Genomic DNA, 17,848 nt, shown 5'->3' with positions numbered 1-17,848 from the left:
TCCTCGAACACTCCCACCTGTTGGTTGGCACAGGTTCTCAGCTCCCACCAGGTACACCATCACAGGGCCTGAGGCCTTGTGAGGGTTCACCCTCTTGAATGAAGTTCTGATGTTGGCCTCTGAGACAGAGGTCACAAGGTCACCAGGTAATACAAGGATTTGAACAGGTGTAGTTTTATTCTCCCTTTCCGTGAAGCCTTCGTCAGTCACAGTCAAACATGGATGATGCATTCTAGCTGTCTAAATATGCAAGCTAGGGCAGTACAATAAGGAGAGCAAGCTGTTGCCCATGCAGGAAACTCCCGCTCTCCATTCATCTGATGAACCCAAAGTAAGGGCAAAGACTGATACAGTTTGGCACCAGCAACACTGCAGGAATCACCAGTCAGTGTTGAACTCAACGTGGGACTGTTTTAGGGACACCTGGTCTGGATTTTCCCCTCGGGGATTGGATCTGAAGCCCATGAGTCCCATGCAAGGCTGAGGAGGTTTGCGATCAGAGTTTTCCTTCTGCTAGATGAGCTGCCAACCAGCTGATAAGCCCCTTCTACCCAAAGTGACTGGTTTCAAGGTGCCAGTATCCTGCCTTTGCCCCTTCTCCTGTCAGGAGAAATGGTTCTGCCGGGCTTTGTAGCTGAGCCAAAAACAAAGGCCAGGGACTGCACTTGGTTGTCAGAGGCTATTTCAGGTTCATGCCATTGGGAGCATTCAATCCCTTTCAAAGCATGCATAAGGGTCATTGAGTCCAGCTGGGAGTGCAGCACCACAGCCATTCATGACGATAGGTTTCACCTCAGAAGAAGTAATGTCCTGAAAACTCTGCCAGAGCTGACGTGCATCCAGTTCTGTCTCTAACTTCAACAGGAATCGTTTCTTCACTCTTAAAATAACCTTCCTTAGGTTATACTTGGACTTCTTGTATAGTTCCGGATCACTGGTCTTGAATGCCACAGATCCAGCCCTCAGCTGTCTGTGAATCCCCTGGTTCATCCGTGGCTTTTGGTTTGTGTATCAAGGCCATCTTCAACAGGCAATGCTCCAAAGGACCACTACCCAGGACACGCCCTCTTCTCATTACTGCCATCAGAGAGGAGGTACAGGAGCCTGAAGACACGCACTCAACATTTTAGGAACAACTTCTTCAACTCCACCTTCACATTTCTGTATGGACGATGAACCCATGAATTCTACCTCACTAGCTTTTTGCACTGCTAATTGAATTCTTTACATATTCTTCTTATTATAATTGATGATATATTTTATTTATTGCACTGTACTGCTTCTGTAAAGCAGCAAATTTCATGACATATTCTCAGTGGACACTTCAGTAGGTACACCTGCTCATTAATGTAAATATCGAATCAGCCAATCATGTGGCAGCAACTCAATGCATAAAAGCATGCAGACGTGGTCAAGAGGTTGAGTTGTTGTTCAGACCAAACACCAGAATGGGGAAGAAATATGATTCAAGCGACTTTGACCATAGAATAATTGTTGGTGCCAGACAGGGTGATTTGGGTATCTCAGATTTTGGGTATTTCACGCGCAACAGTCTCTAGAGTTTACGTGAATGGTGCAGAAACAGTGAGTGGCAGTTTTCTGAGTAAAAATGTCTTGTTAATGAGAGAGGTCAGAGGAGAATGACCATACTGGTTCAAGTTGACAGGAAGGTTACAGTAACTGAGATAACCATGTGTTATGACAGTGGTTGCAGAAGGACATCTCTGAATGCACAACGTGTCCAATCTTGAAGTGAATGAGCCCCAGCAGCAGAAGGCCACACTGGGTTTTAATGGTGTCCAAATGAAATGGCTACTGAGCGCATGTTAGTGATAATAAACACGATTGTGATTCTGAAGAGGTCTTCTCACAGACAACTAATGAGTATCTACCTGAGCTGTGAAGTTTTTCCAGCATATTTTGCTTACATTTCAGTGGTTCAATTTGATACCAGAGATAGGGTAGCATGGTAGCATAGTGGCGAACACAACGCTTTACAGTACTAGCGACATGGGTTCAATTCCTGACGCTGCCTGTAAGGAGATTGTACATTCTGTGCGGCATTCCTCCGGGTGCTCCGGTTTCCTCCCATGTTCCAAAAGGCGTACGCTGTTGGCCGGTTAGTTGGTCGTTGCAAATTGTCCCGTGATTAGGCTAGGATTAAACTGGGGGATTGCTGGGCAGAGTGGCTCGAAGGGCCAGAAGGGCCTACTCCATGTTGACTCTAAACAACAAACGTATAGTTTACAACCTGAAATACATATTCCTCACAGGCATCCACAAAACAGAAGAAAAGAATGAAACTCAGTAAAACAGTAGAGCTCCCCCTCGCACACACAAGCATCAACCCTCCCCCCACTTGCCACAGCAAAAGCGTCAATCCCCACCACCCAGCATGCAGGCAACTGCAAAGCCCCCTAAAGACCATGGTCTAGAGTCCATCAAAAATAACAGTCCGTCTCAACACTTCAACATCTCAGACAGGCTCTCTGTCTCACTAGTGAGGGAGAGATATTGCTCCTGCAACAGATGACAGGGAGTACAACAGCCTGCTGTTTCAATGTTACAATCTGCAGCATCACTTATTTCTGTTACATAGCCAATTTTATTTAACCATATAAGAATGACAGCACGGAAACAGTTTATTTGATTTGATTTATTTATTTAGAGATACAGCACATTGTTCCTTAAACACATGAAAATACGCTACTGTTTATGAAAAATTTGTCAAAGAATGGGAGTCAGTGAACAACAAAATTCAGCAGATATTTAAGCAAAGGAGATTAAACACCATTTCTTAGATATTTTACAATAACATTATACTTTAACATTTAAAATGCTCTCATTAGCTCTACTTTTTTTGCGGATCCACTTGAAAACTTGGTTTCCTGTTAATTAATTTATTAAGAAACAGTCCAGAATGGGCCATTCTGGCCCTTCAACCCGCAAAGCCTAGCAATCCCTAATTTAATCCTACCCTAATCACGGGACAATTGCAATGACCAATTAACCTACTAACCAGTATGTCTTTGGACTGTGGGAGGAAACTGGAGCACCCGGAGGAAACCCACATGTTCCACAGGGAGGATGTACAGAAACTCCCACAAATTGCATTGGAATTGAACTCCGAACTTAGACGCTGTGAGCATTAACCACTATGGTACTATGGCATTCAATATTATGAAATATTGAATTGTCAGAAACGGCAGAAGCTCGGACAATAACTTTAGTAAGAAAATTAACAGAAACAGTGTCACATTCAAAAGCTACAGGCAGGGAATGAGAGAGAAAAGTTGTAAAGGATTTAAAAGGTTTTAATTCCCACAATAATATGTCCTGTATGCAATGGAGAGTATAACTAAAATAAGAAAACGTGGTTCAACGACTCTCACTCTGAAAACTTGGTATTTTTTATCTTTTAGCAAAAACTAGCGAAAGGTGGGTGAAATAGGCATCCTTCCGGAATTAGATATTAGAGTTGAGGTTACTCGCGGTCACGGCCAACGACGTCATCGAGTGGGCGGAGTCGTCGGAATGCCGGGCCGCACCTTCGCGACGTCACCGGGAGAGGCACGTGGGACGCCGCGGCGGCTTGCCATTGGCGGCGGGTTGCGACATGACGACCTTCCGGTGTTTGTCTACCCTCCCCTCTCGTTCGCCCCTCAGCCCGCCAGCTGTTCTGGGTCTCTTCTCGCTCTCTCTCAGACTCACGCTTCAGTCGGCGGCTGAAGGGCGAGTGGGCAGGGGTTCCAGCTGATCCGCAGACGGTGCTGGGCGAGGGGTGGCCGAGCAGGGGACCCGGTGGGGAGAGCTGAGGAGGCGAGCAGTATGGAGAGCAAGCTAGCGCCCAACGGGGACATTTACAGCACGGTCAACGGGTTCATGGAGAAAGCGCACTCGGAGAGCAAAGCGAGCGCCTGGAAGAACGGTTTCGTCAAGCTGGGCTTTGCTCAGAATGGGCAGGTAAGGCGGGGGCGCCGGGGCTGGCCAGGTGTTGAGGGACGCGCTATGGATGGTTAAGCTTGTGAGGTGTGATGTGTGGAACTTGTTGCCGGCCAATACGTCCTTGGACATTGTGGAAGTCTCACGTAGAAAAGCAAAGTGAAGACATTTGGGAACGTTGACCATTTCCTGCGATATTACTTAATTTTCTAATCTCGAAGTTCTTTAGCAACTATTCCATTTAAATGTAACTGCACCAAGGATAACGTTAACTCTTGCTAAAATTGTATCGAAAACATGGGCTGACTGTTGAACTAATCTAGAGTAATTTTATAAGCCGCCTATGTAATTGAAGTTTTGTCAAGACTCACTGGAAAAATGGTGTCTGCCCACTTGATCTAAATCTTTACTGCGGTGTGGAATATTTTGAAATAGTTTCTGGAAAAACCGTATACACATCTGGTGAGCAGTTTTTGAATGTCATTTGATTTTGTAATTCGTTGTAGTAATGAAGTATCATTTTGTGCTACTTTGCCCTAATAGATTTTTTTTAAACTAGTAATATTATCCTATAATGAATTATTTCCATAAAATTATCTACACTAACATTCTGTTTCTCCCAAAATATCTATCAAATTCATTGTTGTAGTTGGTATTTCACTAATTTTCTGTGAGACTTCCACAGAGTCCAAGGACAGGTTGAATGTATTGGCTGGCAACAAGTTCTGCACATCACACCTGTGTACACAAGGGGTACAAGCATGTCCATGGGAGTATTCAGAGTGTCTTTTTTCACTGCATTCCTTTCTGTTAGTTCATTGGTGTTTTCTGTACTCTATCATTACGTATATATTGATCCTGAGTTTGTGGATCTGGATACATCAACTGTTTATTCCTCTCCATGGATGCTGTCTGACTTTCTCAGTTCCTTCAGCACTTTGTGTGTGTGTGTTGCGCAAGGTTTCCAGCATCTACAGAATCTCGTGTCTATTAATTTTAGCTCGTAATATTTCTGAACTGAGTTCTAAAGAGGATGATCTTGGTTTAATCCCCCAGTGGCAGGTGGGCATTGCTGCTACATGCCCATAAAAGGTACGTACAGGTCAGGTGTACTGTCTCTAGCAGTACAGGTGGAGAACAAACTCCAGTAAATGTGGTCGTCTCCATTCGTTTAGATCAGTGCAGCGTCAGGAATATTCACAGTCTTGCAGCAGCCAAGCTGTTTGATTGGCAGCCCTTGCAACACAGGTGCTCCAGACCTTTAGTATCATTGATAAAATTCATGCGGTAACTTGTTAAGACTTATTGAACTGCATCGCCAGAATGAAAAAACTGAACAAACATGGGAATGGCATCACTTCCCCATTTATATGTGCAAGTAAGGATGATCTTATTTTATTGTCAGCATCTAAATGTAAGAACTACTTACACAGTAGCACCACAGTGGCCTCTTCAGCAAACAGCTCAGCACTGAGTTGCGGGTCGGCCTGAAAACACGAAAATCTGCAGGTGCTGGAAATCTAAGCAACATTGATTTCTCAAACTTACAGTAATTGCCTCCCTTCACTATTCCCCATTCCTTTTTCCCTCTCTTTATCTCCTTACTTGGCCATCACCCCACTCTGATACTCCTCTTCTCCTTTCTTCCATGGCCTTCTACCTTCTCCTATTAGATTCCCCTTTCTCCTGCCCTTATCCTTTTCACCAATCAACTTCCCAGTTCCTTACTTCACCCCTTCCCCACCCTACCCCCAACCTTCTTATTCTGACATCTTTTTTTCCCAGTCCTGATGAAGGGTCTCGGCCCAAGAAAATCCACTCTTGTATAAATGTCACCTGGCCTGTTGAGTTCCTCCAGCATTTCGTGTGTTGTGAGGGTTGGCCTGCTTCAGAAAAGGGAGGGGCAAATCTATTGCTTACATCTTGGTGTCATTAGCAAACTTGGATATGTAGCTTTTTATCTTGATACCTGGCATTGGTCAGGCTTCAGTATGAGTTTGCAGAATATTACTGGTTCTGCTTCCTGCCAGTTTGAGAAGCTTCCCAGTTGCCCTTTGTCTCCTCAATTTCCTTCCCAGTTTATTTCCTGTAACTTGGTCTTGAGGAAAAGACTTTGAAAGTCAATAAAACATCCATAGACATTTTGTAGTCCTCTAGTCCATTGATGTCTGGTATGTTACGTTCTTTACTGTTGAGAAAGCAATTGTATTTACCATCAGGTTTTAATGAATCCACTTGTTCCTGCTTCTGTTCTGTTTTGTGCCTTTGCTTTTCATCCAGCCACTAGTCTGATAGTTTGCAATTTTTTTTTTACCCCTTATCAATCCCAAGAGACGGCCTAACAAGAGGTTTATTAACTTCCACTCTTGATTCCTGGGCCCTGAGGTAACTGAGCTAGAAGTGTAGGTGGGCCTGGTTGGTTTGTGAAGTGGTGCACCTCTTGAGCCCTTTAACCTGGGCTTTGGTGCTCCTGGTGTGTGGAGTCGGGATTCTCAATAACATGGGCTTATTAAGTGTAATCAGACACAAGATTATGCAGCTGCTGGAAATCTTGAGCAACACACGATACTGGAGGTTAGGCATAATAAGTTTGCAGACAACACAAACACTGGAGTTGTGGGAGGGTGTAGACCAGCTGGGCATTGAAATGACAGCTGGAACTAAATCCAGACAGGTGAGGTGTTGCTCTTGAGAGTTGAACGCAAGCAGAAAATTGCAGGTTTCTTGATCGTTGGTGTACAGGGCATTCTGGGGTTGAAAGTCTATCGTGCCCTGAAAGTGGCAACGCAAGTGTACACAGTGGTAAATAAGTAGTACTTCCCTTCATTGGTCATGGCATTGACTATAAAATCAGGTTGTGGTAGTATAAATCTTTGGTTAGCCACAATTGGACAATCTTGTGCATTTCTGGTCACTGCATCATAGGAAGGATGTGTAGCCTATGGAGAAAGTGCAAAAAATGCTCACCAAGATTTTACCTGGATTCGAGGGCATCAGAAATAAGACGCTGGGTAAAAATTGTTTTCTCTAGAGTGTTAGAGACTGAAGCCTGACTTGGTAGAAATATAGGCAGTTCTGCTTTAATAGGTGTTTCCGCAACACAGATTGGATTACTTTCCTTTATACTTTATTGTCGCCAAACAATTGATACTAGAACGTACAATCATCACAGCGATATTTGATTCTGCACTTCCTGCTCCCTGGATTACAAATCAATAGTAAATATTAAAAATTTAAATTATAAATCATAAATAGAAAATAGAAAAATGGAAAGTAAGGTAGTGCAAAAAAACTGAGGCAGGTCCGGATATTTGGAGGTTACGGCCCAGATCTGGGTCAGGATCCGTTCAGCAGTCTTATCACAGTTGGAAAGAAGCTGTTCCCAAATCTGGGATTAGAGAACTTTTGAATTGCTTGTTTTGCTTAAACTGAACTGGTCGTAACAGAATTTCCACTGGGCACTAGAGATTCATTTGAGTATCTTTGGAAACTAATAAGCGGGGAAAGAAAACTAAGTGTGAGGTGTGAGGTGTGTGTGTGTGTGTGTGTGTGTGTGTGTGTTCGGGGGAGGTGCACTGTTTACAGGTAATCTTGTTGCAGTAATCAGACACCATTACCTCAAGACCACAGGCTGCTAGTTTCACCATGGGTGACCATTAGAGACTGACAAGTAAACAACAGGAATTCTGCAGATGCTGGAAATTCAAGCAACACACATCAAAGTTGTTGGTGAATGCAGCAGGCCAGGCAGCATCTTTAGGAAGAGATACAGTCGACGTTTCAGGCCGAGACCTTTCGTCAGGACTAACTGAAGAGTTAGTAAGAGATTTGAAAGTGGGAGGGGGAGATCCAAAATGATAGGAGAAGACAGGAGGGGGAGGGATGGAGCCAAGAGCTAGACAGGTGATTGGCAAAGGGGATATGAGAGGATCATGGGACAGGAGGCCCGGGGAGAAAGACAGGGGGCGGGGACCCAGAGGATGGGCAAGGGGTATAGTCAGAGGGAGAAAAAGGAGAGTGAGAGAAAGAATGTGTGTATAAAAATAAATAATGGATGGGGTATGAGGGGGAGGTGGGAGACTGACAGTGATTGCTTCTATTGATTAAGGATATTTTATTAAACAATGTAATATATAGCTTTTAGTACTTGTTTGCATTAGTAAGATACAGCTATTAAAATGCCTTTTTAAAAATCTGTGGAAAAATAACTATTGCAAATCTGAAACTCTGGCCCTTAAGCCCCTTTCTTCCCCCTACCCGCCATTGACTCAAATGTTTGTGATTTTAAAAAAATATATATAGAGAGCAAGGTTTCTTAGCGATGAAACTGATATGTGATAACAGAACTGTGTGAATATAAAAGTATGAGGAGCCTCAATAGGGAAGGTAACTTGCCCCACCCACCCCCATGGCAGCAATGTCATGTACAGGTTGAGCGCCCCTAATCTGAAAAACCTGAAATCCCAAACTTTTTTGAGTGACATGCTGCCACAGATGGAAAATCCCACAAAGCATTGGGAAGGTTTCCAGGTGACGCGCAGATCTCTGCACACCAGACAGTTCTTTGAAATTTCCTCACATAACTTGAGTGGGGCCTTTTGACGCTAGTTTGTTTTCAGCAGCAGTTACAAAGCAGTATGGAGCAACGCATTCAGAATGCTGGAGGAACTCACAGGCTAGGCAGCATCTATGGAAACAGTGTAAACAGTTGACGATTCAGACAGAGACCCTTCATCAGGTCTTTGACTCTTTACTCTTTTCCATAAATGCTGCCTGGCCTGCTAGGTTCTAACAGCATTTTAACTGTTTCCTGGATTTCCAGCATCTGCAGATTTTCCCTTATTTAGTGGTGTGGGAGCGACTGCCATCTACGACTTGAAGGAATAGAGGGGCAAACTTTTAAAGTTCTATGCTGACAGTAATGAAGTTAATGCAAAATAGCAAAACACTGCATGAAGTGAAAAGTGAAGGTCTCGAATGTGCTTTGAAAGAGTGGATTTGTCAGCTTTGGAGTGAACATAAGCCACAACAGTATGCTGGTCATGAAGCAAGCAAGCATCTATCACGACAAACTGAAAATCGAAAGTAATTGTGAATATTTATCAGGCTGCTTCCTGAAATTTAAGAAAATGCATAGTGTTATCTTTTTAAAGATTGGTGATAGTGTCTGCTGATTATGAAGTAGCAGAGAAATCTGTATAAGAGTATACTGACCAATACTAAACTAGGCATGACAACCCACCTCAGAGTACTGAAATGTTGCATTTATCCAGTTATGTTGTATGGCTCAGAATGTTGGACAATATCTAGTAACATGAGGAAACGAATTGAAGCAGCAGTGATGTGGTTTTTGAGGAGGATGCAAAGAATATTGTGGAAGAAACGAATATCTAACAAGGATGTCATGAACAGAGCAAGCACAAAAAGAGAAATAATGTATGAGATCATGAAAAGGCAACGTAACTTCATTGGACATGTGATTAGGAAAGAGGAGTTAGAATGCATGGTAATTATGGGAAAGATTGAAGGGAAGAAAGCAAGAGGAAGACAAAGACAAATGATGATGGAGACAGCAGCCAGAGAACTGGAAATGAATACTAATGAATTGATCCACTTGACCCAAAACAGGAGTGTGTGGGCCACGGCAATCAGAGCTCAAACTGGGCACAGCACCCGATGATGACGATGAGAGAAATCTACCAAGCTTGCCAAGGTCGCCACTGTTGAAAACCTGATGTTCCTCCTCACAATGATGTACCCTTTCCTTCAAGTTTCTCAGACCTGATATAGTTGTAGTGTTTGATGTATTTATCATGCGAAGATCAAGTTTTTTAGTACGTAATTACCAAACACTATTTAAACATGAAATCTAAATTTCATCTCCACCTAAAATCCCATGTTTGAATGTACTGTGACCAATGTTGACTTTTCCAGTTTTCATTACATTTACTTGTAATTAAATTCAAGCTTTTGTTTTATACGAAAAAAAATACAAACATAGTGTATTGCAACCTTTTAATCAAAGCATCGCATCATAGGTGAAGACTGAAAGCCTGCCATTGTTCTTTTTTGTTGTTCAACAGCTGTTTCAGATATCCACACCAGCAATACAATGAAAAATACTGTGTAATTTTTACTGTTAAATCCATGTGTGATGAACAAGTGTAAGACAAAGACTACTTACCAGTAGCACATAAATTCAGTGTGGGAATGATGGTAATGCCAAACAGCCACTGACTGTCCACCTGGGTGGCTGAGGTGGTGATAGTTTATCTTTCTGATATTTCAATGTACATATAATTTTCTGCATGAAGCAATAACTAAAATATTGTATAAAATTACCTCCAGGGTGTATGTAATGTAAATAGACTTCTTGTTTAGACTTGACTCGCATCCCCAAACTACTTTATGCTAGTATTCCAAAACCCAAAACAGTTCCGATCCTAAGCATTTTGGATAAAGGATGCTTAACCTGTACCAGAGAGTAACTAGAGAGTATTTCTTTAGAGTGTGTGTGTGTGTGGAGAGTTTAAAGGAGATTTCAGGATTTTTTTCTATAGAGTGGTAGGTGCCCGGAACACATTGACAGGGAAGCAGATATCATAGCGACTATTTGGACAACACATGAAGGTTGGAGGATCATGCCGAGACCATGAACAAGTAGATGAGATTAGTTTTGATTGGCTTCATGGTTGCACAGATGTTGCCTGAAGGCACTGTTCCTGTACTGTATTGTTCTACATTGTAGTTAACACAGATTTGGATGTTTAAAGCTATGTAGAGGTACAAAAGTGGACAGTTGGAGGAATGAGCAGCAATATGCAAATCATCCTGCTTTAGGTGTGAAGTATTTATTTTTTTGGTTTATATCCCTCTGCATATTCCTATTCAGACTTTGGGACAATCAATTGTTAAACTTGTTCTGAATTCTGTTGCATTGAGCTTGTAATTGTAAAGTTCCACCCAGGAGTGACTAATAATGATTCAGTTCACTCAGAGAATGTAGGAAGAAACCATACAGAACCTCAAACTGTATGTAAATTACAATTAGAAATGTGTAAAAAGTACAGGGCAAAAAGAGCAAAATATGAACATTGCCTCAAACCATTTATAGAAACCCAGTGGTGGAGGGGAAGAAGCTGTTCCTAAAATGTTGAGTGTTGGTCTTCAAGCTCTTGTACCTCCTCCCTAAGGAAGTAATGAGAAAAGACATGTCCTGGATGGTGAGTGGCCCCAGTGATGGATGCCACTTTCTTGAGGCACTGCCTTTGAAGATGTCGTCTGCGGTGGGGAGGCTTGTGTCCCAGATGGAGCTGGCTCACTTTACAATCCTCTGTAGTTTTTTCCAATCCTGTGCATTGGAGCCTCCATACCAAACCATGATGCAACCACTCAGTGTTCCCCACGGTACATCTATAGAAACTTGCAAGTCTTTGGCAACATGCCCAAAGTCTCTGTCCTCAAGCCATTCACTGAGATTATGGATGATCTTTATACTCAGAATTTTATTGCACTGACCCTATATTTCCTTAATTCATTTAAATCAATGTGTAGAAATGTGTTTCAATACAGTCATTTCAGGGATGGTGATGTTTGTGTTTTCAAAATAAGTTAGCTCCTGTAATAACTGTGGAGTTAACTTTCGTGCTTGTAGATGTTAGTGTGACAATGCATGTCAGTTAAAGATGGAGGAGATTTAATATATGTAGTATACAATGTGACAAATGTCAGTAGTTTGCATAATACAGAAGTTTTGACATGGGGTGGCACGTAGCATAGTTGTTAGCACCACACTTTACAGTATCAGCAACCCAGGTTCAGTTCTCGCCGCTGCCAGTAAGGAGTTGTTATGTTCTCCCTGTTACAACGTGGGTTTCCTCCAAAGACATACTGGTCGTTGGGTTAATTGGTCATTGTAAATTGCCCCGTGTTTAAGCTAGGGGGCTGCTGGAAGGCGCAACTCGAAGGTCCACAAGGGCCTATTTCATGTTGTATCTCAGTAAATAAGTTTTTGAAAGTACTGTGGGTAAAAGGTGAAAAATCTATATACATGGGCTTTACGAAGAAAGATATTTATCTTGGAAATGAATAAATGAAGATGGGCTTTCTTTTGAATCTTGCAAGAGTCAAGTAATGAGGAAGGGGTTTCCCGGCAAGGCTCTGGAGTGAATTCATGTTTCCTGTTTTCGACTCAAAGTCTGAGAAAGGACTCAGTTGGTCCCGGATGATGCAGTGGTTATTATTACTGCTTCAGAAACAATTGCTTTAATTTTTAATAGTGTTGAGAGAATAAGTTGGTGATTGAAGGCGAGCACTATTGTGGAAGTTTTAATGGTCAGGTGCTATTTTGTTAATTACCTTATCCCTTGAAAGCTGGTGCCATGTCAGCCTTGTCAATGACTGTGGGGCATTTATTTATTGGGATACAGTGCAGAATATGGGGCTTCTTCTCATCACTACCTTTGTGGATGAGGTATAGGAGCTTGAGGACTGACCTCAACAATTTAGGTACAGATTCTCCTCGGACATCAGATTTTTGAAAAGTCCACGAATACTACCCTGCAATTCCTTTTGAAACTCTTTTAAATTTTAACTTTTGTCTTGCACTGAACTGCTGACAATAAGCATATGTCAGTGATAATAAACCTGATTCTGATAATGGATGCATTAATAGTTTACAGTATTAACATATCACTGTTGCTTTACCAAAGCAAAAGGAACATCCCTTGAAGGTGCGGTTTGCTTCAAATCAGTGTCACTTCTGGACATTGTGTCATCTCCTTCCTTTATCTCGTTTGTTTTTACTTGACTTTCTTTTACCTCTAACTCTAAGGAAAACCTGAAATGGTTGTGGGCAGCCTGTACTTTAGGATCACATCTCTGAAAGCTGAAACAAGAGAAAATCTGCAGATGCTGGATATCCAAGTAACACACAATACTGGAGGAACTCAGCAGGCCAGGCAGCAACTATGGAAAGGAATACAGTTGACATTTCAGGCCGAGACATTGACTGTACACTTTTTCATAGATGCTGCCTGGCCTGCTGAGTTCCTCCAGCATTTTGTTTCTCTGACGGCTGAGATGGTATTTAGGCGTAAATCTTTTATTAACAAAGGTTCAAGCTCCACTTCAGGTCATGTTGATGCATTTTCATTGACAAAAAATATTAACAGAGGCTTTCTCTTAAATGGGTTAAAATCAAAACATTTTAAAATAACTAATCCAATGTCCTTTTTTTTATCCGAAATAGATATTCTAATTATCTCCTAACCTGCTGCCTTTGTTATCTAGTATCTATTTTATTAAAGTTTTATTTAAGGTCCAGAGGAGGTTAGCAAGAATGATGGTGGGAGGAGATATAGCTGAGATAGATCTGGGAGTTAGTGGGTTTAGGCAAGATGTCATGGCATGTCTTTCTCCTGGGATGGAGACAGAGGTCCCACAAAAGTCTGAGTGAATTTGAGGGCAGGGTGGAAGATGAGGAAATTGAGTCCTACAGAGTCAATGTCATTGTCAGTTTGGTAGAGAAAGAGCTGGTGTAAATTGCTGGGGTACTGTACCAGAATTGGCGTAGTGAGTGCCTGTGGTTTCCTCTTTCATCTGTAGAAGGTAGAAGGTATCAAAAGTGAAATTGAGAATGAGAGCATGCTACTTCCCCTCCTATCAGATTTCTGAAGAGTCAAGAACCTCTTTACCTCTTTATTCCTTTTTGTTGCACTGTTATTTTTGTCATGCTTTTCTCTGAACTACTGCAAAACAAATTTCACATCATATAAGCATCTATCCTATTCATTGTCCTCAGTGTTGCCTCTGTATTGGTGATGTCCCACTTAATTTGGGAGACTGCTTCATTTAGCACTTAACTCCATCTACCACAAAAGATAGGATTTCCTGGTGACCACCCATTTCAATTCATCTTCCCATTCTGACAGATCCATTCATGGCATCATCTACTGCTACAATGAGGCCACACTCGGGTTGGAGGAGCAGCATCTCATATTCTGTTTGGGTAGCCTCCAACCTGATGGCATTAACGTCTACTTTTCTTAACATTCCATAATTTTTCACCCTTCCCCTTCTATCTTTCTCGTCCCCATTCTAGCTTGCCTCTTGCTTTTGTTCTCTCCACCTGCCCATAACCTCCCTCTTTCCTTTCTCTCACAGTCCATTGTCCTCTCCTATCAGATTCCTTCAGCCCTTTACCTCTTCCACTTATCTCATCCCAGATTTTTATCTCTTCTCCTCCTCCCCCCCCCCGCCCCCCACCTTATTCTGGCTTTGGACCACGTCCTTGCCAATCCTGCTGAAGCATTTTGCCTCAAGACATTAACTATTTCCCTTAGATGTTGCTTACCCTGCTGGGTTCCTCCAACACTTTGTGTATGTTCCTCATGCTATGTACTACAGTGATAGTAAACCTGATTCTGATTATTGTTATGCAGTTAAGTGTTAGTGGAGTGGAATTGGTCAGGTCTTTGTTCAAGAAGGTAATGCCTTTTTGATGGAAGTGGTATACGTAGAGAACGGATGTCCATGGTAAAGATTGTTGTTCGTCCATCGTACGTCGATGAGGACCTCGACACCATTATTGATGGTGTCGAGACTAGCGCGTGATTTGGATTTAAGTGAGGGAGAGTTGCTCAGTGTCAGCCTCGCTCTCTCTTCCCAATTCCCATCTGGATCCAGTGGCAAGACAGAGTCGAGACGGCTGGAGATGGGACTAGGCGCAGTGGATGACCAGGACGTCTTCTGTGTCTTGTCCTGCTCTACACGTTCCACGACGCTTGCAGAGACCGCCTTCTTGACCGTTGGACCTTCCATTGGTCTTGTCCGCTTAATCCGCCGGAGTCTGTCTTCATGTGCTGGGATGGACAACTCCCTATCTCACCGAGGGTTTGAGACCCGTCAGCTACCCTCACCTGGTTTAGCTGGCTTGTCGAAGCCGTTGCCTGGGGTGTGGCCGCTGTCACATGCAAACAGCTACAGGGAGCCACAGGTGAGAGCTGAGTGCCAGGTGGGGACCAAAGGTGGACTAATCGCCTTGAAAAGGACGTGACATGTTACCCCACCAGAGGTGCTACCCCTCCCTGACACCCCATACACCCCAAAGATAAGCTGGTTGGAGTTAACAAAATTAAGGACATGTGAAGGAATAAGTTTAGTGGGGCAGAAAGAGGCCCACCAGTCCTGTGGATGTTGGATAAGAAATTAAAGCAGACTGTTTTGGGGCACCAAAGTTGGAGACTCGATCTCCAATCAGGTGAGATCTCCTGATTTGTAATGGCCTGGAAGATGCTCTGGTGTTCTGAGAAGTACAAGATCTCATGTGGCTGGCACCTGGCCTCCAAAGTAGAGGTCAATGCACAAGACTTAAGCAGCTGTTCTGACTAGGTCGAGATTGGTCTTAAGTGAGTAGAGTGCTGCAAGTTTGGGGAGGGGTTGAGGGTGGAGAAGTCTGAAGACGGTCAGCATCACATCAATTGGAAATAAAGATCAAGTAGATAAAAGGCCAGAAAGGAGAATCCAAGTGGAAGGGATTTGCTTGAAATAAGAAGGGGTCATCAGCAGAGCAGGGGTGTGAGGATTCCATGCCAAGAAAATGGGTGCAGATGTGGCCAAAGAGCTCAACATCATATCAGGCTTAAAACTCACTCAGGCATTAATGAAAATGTGTATTTGATTGCAGGAGTGATAGAGACAGTGAATAGTATTTGCCATTAAATTCTCATGCTTTTTGTTCAAATTTGTCCAGGAAAGTGAAATGACTGAAAAAGTCTGTTGGTATCTTGGCAAGCTAACTGTCAGTGCATTTGTAACTTTGAAAGATCATGCAATGCTCTTGTAATTACTAATGCTTTAATTGTCAGGAAAAGCTGATAATTAAAAGTAATTATTTTGATTAACGAGGAGCTATTTTTAATACTGAGTCACTTGGCACAATAAGACTGCCATCTCAAACAGCAATCTACCTGACAGTTTTGTCTTATCAAAACCTTGATACCAAAATGTCTGATCAAGATCACACTAGGTTGGCTGTTTAGAGAAGTTGGTTTCTTTGTTCATGAGATAACAGTGACTGCATTCCCAAAAAAATGCACTTCCAGGCCAGAGCTGTTATTAGATATGCAAATCTTACTATTAAAGATTTCAACTTTATTGGCCATTTTGCATTGAAAAGTATTTGCTCCAATTGTGATTTTTTTCATATTGTGAAGCAATCATTTTTTTTTACATAAATGGGATAATGGAAGTCTGAATTAAGATGTTATCTTCAAAATCTTGAGTGCTATTGATCGCATGACAATGAGCTGCAGAGGGAAAATCCTGTGCTGGAAGCTTGAAATAAAAACAATACTTGCACCACACACTTGGCATAGATGGTAATGTTGGAGCTCCAAAAAGTCATTGACCTATATCCTGCTTGGCAAGGTTACTTTGATTGTAAATTTTAGTTCGATAAGTGCTTTCCTCTTTTAAAAAAAAAATCCAAGTGCCTAAAAGACAAGTACAATTCACAGAACATTTGACTTATTTCAAAGGTGAGCTTGTGTGCATAAGTGCACTGAAAACCCTGCAGCAGCATCACAGGCACACAACATCTTACAAGCCGCATTCACTAAGACATACTTTTTTTTCCACAAGGAAGAACACAATTAGAACAAAGTCCATTTTAGTGCAAAGGGGTCATGGTGTTGCTAAACTGTAGTGACTGGGATTTTGTAGTTTGGTTCAAGAACCAAGTGGTTGAAGGGAAGTAAATGTTCTTGGTCAAGTGGGATGGACCGGCTACTACACTTCCTGCCTGATGGTGGCTGGGACCATATGGCACGGTTCAGATGGGGATATTTGTATGTTGCCTTGAGCCAGAGCCTCCTGTAGTTACTTTAAAAATGGTGGGAGGGATGGACCTGTAATGTATTGGGCTGTGTCCACTGCTCTCTGGAGCTTGCATTCCTGTCTACAAATTGCCATACCAATGCATGATGCAACCAGTCAGGATACGATCAATAGAAGTGTTGTCTTAATTTTTCATGTTCAAAACTGGTGACTGTAACAGTTACAACAAACTGTTTAAGACCCTAAGGCATAGGAGCAGAATTGGATCATTCAGCACATCAAGTCTATTCCGCCAATCAATCATCGCTGATTTTTTTTTCTCCATCAACCCCATAATTTTTGATTTGCTTGCTAATCAAGAACCTATCAACCTCCGCTTTAAATATACCCAATGACTTGGCATCCAGTGCTTTCTGTGGCAATGAATTGCACAGATTCACCATCCTCTAGCTAAGTAAATTCTTCTTTCTCCCTGTTCTAAAAGGATGTCTTTGTATTCTGAGGCTGTGCCCTCTGGTCCTAGATTCCCCCACTTCGAACCAAGGTTTCAGAGTTTGAAAGGTCCAACCATGAGTGTTTGAGGAAATGAATTGTGGGCTGAATCTCTGGGCAGCTAAAGCCATTGCCGGCAACATTGGGATAATTTAAGTAAACCAGAATTGAGCACGTGGCATGGATGTTAGAAATGGAAACGGGTTAAGTCAGAGGTATCTAGAAATGAATAATTTAAAAATTGTGACCAAACTGAATGTGACTTGTGAAGTAAGCATAAATTGTTTACTTAGGATGTGAAGTTCTTTGGCTACAGTATGGTTTAGGATATTACAATGATGTGAAAGAACTTTTCCCAATAAAGTTCTTCTTGTATCTGTCTATTTATTTTTAATACAGGGATTTATGGAGCACACAAGTAGCCCAGAATTTTGTTTCATTGAGGCCTGAGTTTCATATGTAATAACATCCTGAATTTGAAGATTAAAGAGTGACTATTTAGAGGCAATAAGCCAAGAGTAGAGCAGAGATACAGAGGAGCAGATTGGGAGGCAGATTTTGGAAAGGTGCAAAAACG

The 17,848-nt window shown here is 42.3% G+C and overlaps 1 protein-coding gene across 1 annotated transcript in view; it reads left to right on the top strand.

The window, feature by feature from the left end:
• Window positions 1-3,630: 3,630 nt before the first annotated feature.
• The window catches only part of sptlc2a (serine palmitoyltransferase, long chain base subunit 2a), a 148,084-nt gene continuing 133,866 nt past the window's right edge, over window positions 3,631-17,848 (top strand). The window contains exon 1 of the mRNA XM_063044515.1: window positions 3,631-3,963. Coding sequence (XP_062900585.1) covers window positions 3,829-3,963 — 135 coding nt within the window. The 5' untranslated portion in view covers window positions 3,631-3,828. The remainder of the gene's footprint in view (window positions 3,964-17,848) is intronic.

Source organism: Mobula hypostoma, chromosome 1, assembly GCF_963921235.1.
Source record: "Mobula hypostoma chromosome 1, sMobHyp1.1, whole genome shotgun sequence".
Lineage (NCBI taxonomy): Eukaryota > Metazoa > Chordata > Chondrichthyes > Myliobatiformes > Myliobatidae > Mobula > Mobula hypostoma.
This window is presented reverse-complemented; position numbering and strand designations above follow the sequence as displayed.